Source organism: Wasmannia auropunctata, unplaced genomic scaffold (assembly GCF_000956235.1).
Source record: "Wasmannia auropunctata unplaced genomic scaffold, wasmannia.A_1.0 LD327928.1, whole genome shotgun sequence".
NCBI classification, from domain to species: Eukaryota; Metazoa; Arthropoda; class Insecta; order Hymenoptera; family Formicidae; genus Wasmannia; species Wasmannia auropunctata.
This window is the reverse complement of record NW_012034962.1, coordinates 1-3,387: the sequence shown is the minus strand read 5'-3', so window position 1 is coordinate 3,387 and position 3,387 is coordinate 1. Positions and strand designations below refer to the sequence as shown.

The 3,387-nt window shown below is 25.4% G+C and overlaps 2 protein-coding genes across 2 annotated transcripts; one reads left to right on the top strand and one right to left on the bottom strand.

Moving 5' to 3' along the window:
• The first annotated feature begins 31 nt into the window (after positions 1-31).
• Positions 32-1,574, top strand: LOC105460134 (putative nuclease HARBI1). The gene is made up of 3 exons (XM_011706578.1): positions 32-54; positions 134-401; positions 1,035-1,574. The coding sequence occupies exons 1-3, from the start codon at positions 32-34 to the stop codon at positions 1,572-1,574; spliced, it is 831 nt and encodes a 276-aa protein (XP_011704880.1).
• A 220-nt stretch (positions 1,575-1,794) lies between these two features.
• LOC105460133 lies at positions 1,795-3,301 on the bottom strand. The gene is made up of 4 exons (XM_011706577.1): positions 3,052-3,301; positions 2,471-2,636; positions 2,169-2,322; positions 1,795-1,839 (listed from the first exon to the last, which is right to left on the bottom strand). Exons 1-4 carry the CDS (start codon positions 3,250-3,252, stop codon positions 1,833-1,835), a joined length of 528 nt encoding a protein of 175 aa, XP_011704879.1. The 5' UTR covers positions 3,253-3,301; the 3' UTR covers positions 1,795-1,832.
• Positions 3,302-3,387: the final 86 nt, after the last annotated feature.

Sequence of the window (3,387 nt, the reverse complement as noted above, 5' to 3'; positions counted from 1 at the left end):
TCGTAAACAATTTTTGATTGCTTTGTGGAAAATGGCAACATTGGATTCTTACAGGTATGATTATTTCTTTCATTGCATATTTATGTTTTTTTACTAATATGTAAGTACTTAGATTTATTGTTATTGTTTGCAGATCTATCTGTGATCGATTTAACGTAGGAAGAGCTACAGGTTTGAGAGCCGTTAGAAGGGTAACAAGAGCACTATTTAACATAGCTCACGAATTTATATCTTGGCCATCAGGCGAACAAGCGCAAACAGTTATAAATAAATTCAAAGAAAACAGTAGATTTCCAAACACAATTGGTGCTATAGACGGTACGCACATAAAAATAGAAGGACCTAAAGAAAACGCAGCAGACTATATAAATCGAAAAGGATATCACTCTATTCAACTTCAGGTATGTAAAATTATTAAAGTATTTATAATAATAATAATTTTAGTTGTATATGTAGCGTTATATTATTATTCATCTCTTAATACAACGTACAATTATTTTTTAACTACAAGATTAGAAATGCTATATGCAGTCTGAAGCAGGTCTTGGTGCTTAATAATATTTTTAGTATGAATCTTACAATTTCCAAATCAAATTAATTGCAGACTAATATTTTTGTAATATTTTACATAATAAATTATTCTACAGAATTGTAAAATGCTTTTTAGCACCTAAATTTTGAAATTGCTTATCAATTTATTAAAGTTGTGTTTTAAGACTATCAAAAATGTTCGGCATGCAGTTTATTTGAACTGGAAATTATAAGATTTACAGTAAAAATATTATTGAACATCTAAACTTGCTTTAGACTGCATGTGGCATTTTAAATCTTGTAATAAGTTTAACTTTTGCGATCTCTATTAGATATCATATTAATGTTTATTTTGCAATTATTGGAAGTTTTCTTGAGCTGAGATATTGGATTATTCTTTTAAATCTACAAAATAGTTCATTCTTAACACGAAAAACTACCATTATTATAAAATAAATATTTTGCTGAATGTACTGTTTTATTTTTAATTTTTTTAATTATAGGTTGTGTGTGACTATAGAGCATTTATAACTCATTGTTATGTGGGTCACCCCGGTTCTGTGCACGACCAAAGAGTATTTCGACAGTCAGAAGTGGCAACATATCTGAACGATGAAGCAAAATTTCCATTTGATAGTCACATAGTAGGAGATTGTGCTTATGCATTACACGAACGTTTACTAGTACCATTCAAAGATAACGGGCACTTAAGTGCTGCACAGGAATATTATAATTTTTGTCTATCTTCTGCGCGAATAGTAGTTGAAAGATGTTTTGGTTTATTAAAAGGACGATTGAGAAGTTTAATGTACTGCTTGCCTATGACTAGAGTTGATCTTATGGCTGAATTTGTGGTAGCATGCTGCGTTATTCATAATATTTGTATACTAAATAGAGATGAACTCATGATAATACCATTAACATCAGGTACAGATGCTCCAATGCAAGATCGTTATATTAATCAAAGGCAAGCAGAAGGTGGCAATAATGGAATATATAAAAGAAACATGATTGTGAATATGTTACAAAGAGAACGTAATTAAACTTTATTATTTTTCATACAAATGTAACATATTTGTCTCTGTACAATAAATCTCTGTATAATAAACTCTGTATAATAAACACGAGCAATACAATAAAAAAATAATATAATATTGTCATATATATGTCTGTATTATTATACCTACAAGTAATCTTAGTACAAAAATTAAAAAAAAATACGATTAGTAATTGAGATCAAAATCTATTGCAATTAATTGACAAGGATTACTTAACTCTTAACTTGACTTCTAATTCTTGACTCAGGTTCTTAAAAAATAATAATATTAATCTTTATTAGTTTTAAACTATCAAAAAAAAATGTTTTGTTGAACTTATTGTCTTATTTTTAATTTTTTATTATAGGTTGTGTGCACTCAACCTATAATACAACTTATAATATGCTAAATATATAATAGCATTCTGCGTTATTCATATATTTGTACTCATTTCTAAATAAAATATCTTTTAGTAATTTGTAATTAATGAGTATTTTTAAAATAAACTAATAAAAAAATCTTTCACAGCACAAATATATCACTTGTAAATAATTTTAAATATTAAGTAAATATTAAAAGTTAATATAAACAATATATTACTTATTTAAAAACTGTGTAAGAGTATCAACCAGTTTTGTTTCAATGTTCATTCTCTCATTGTGACGCTTCTGTTTTTTTGCTTCATGTTCCTCTTTTTGTATCAATCTTTGTTGAAGCAGTTTTGCCACTGACGTCAAAGTTTTCGTTTTTGTACCTGAACAATAAATGGAATGTTTAATATTAATTAATATCTAAATATAATACAAAATTACCACAATTACAAATATAATTATATATAAATTTATTTTTAAATTTATAATTATTTTACATAAAATGTTTGTATTTATTAAAATTTAACATACTTTTTTCAGATGTAGCATTTTCTTTATCAGCAGAATCATTTTCAGAAAATGTTGAACAAGTAGGAGAACATTCTTCTGTGTTTACATGTTTAAGTAATTGTCCGGTGGATGAAGCAAGTGCTACGGGATTACACCAGGCTTTTTTTGAAAACATATTATCCATTATCTAGAAAACACAATATTATGCATGTTTATAAAGTAATCTATTTAAATTCATTATTTATAAAAAAAATGAATTTAATAAATTATTTATTGAATAAATTTATATTTTTAAAATTTATTTATCTACATATACACACACACATATATATTTATATATATATGGAAGTATAATTTAATTATCTTTAATATAAATCCTTATATCTCAAAAACTATTTAAAATATAAAATTTACATAAAAATTAAAAAAAATAATTATTTGTAAATTTTATTGTAAATAGTTTTTGAAACATGAAATATATATATATACATATATATATTATGTTTCAAAAACTATTTACAAAAACTATTTTGAAAAATTAAAAATTAGAAATAACAAAATATAAAAGTAGAAATAACAATATGTGCCAATAAGAAACTTACCTCAAAATATTGCCACGTTCGTCGATTATTTCCAGATTGGGAATTGTGGTCCTTAATTGATTTGTAAGTTTTTTTCAAACTTCTAAACTTTGAGGCACATTGTGGCCCTGTTATGTTGTATCCCTTTTTCTTAAATATTTCGGAAATTAATGCCCAACATTTCTTTTGGGAAAATTTTCCACTATTAAACTTTTCTTCCATCTCCTCGTATGTTCTCAATAAGAGGAGTACAGATGCTTCTGGCCATCGATAAAGAGAACCTATATAAATACAATATATAATTAGACATTCCAATCAAAACAATTAATAAAAATAAAAAATAATAATAAAATAAAA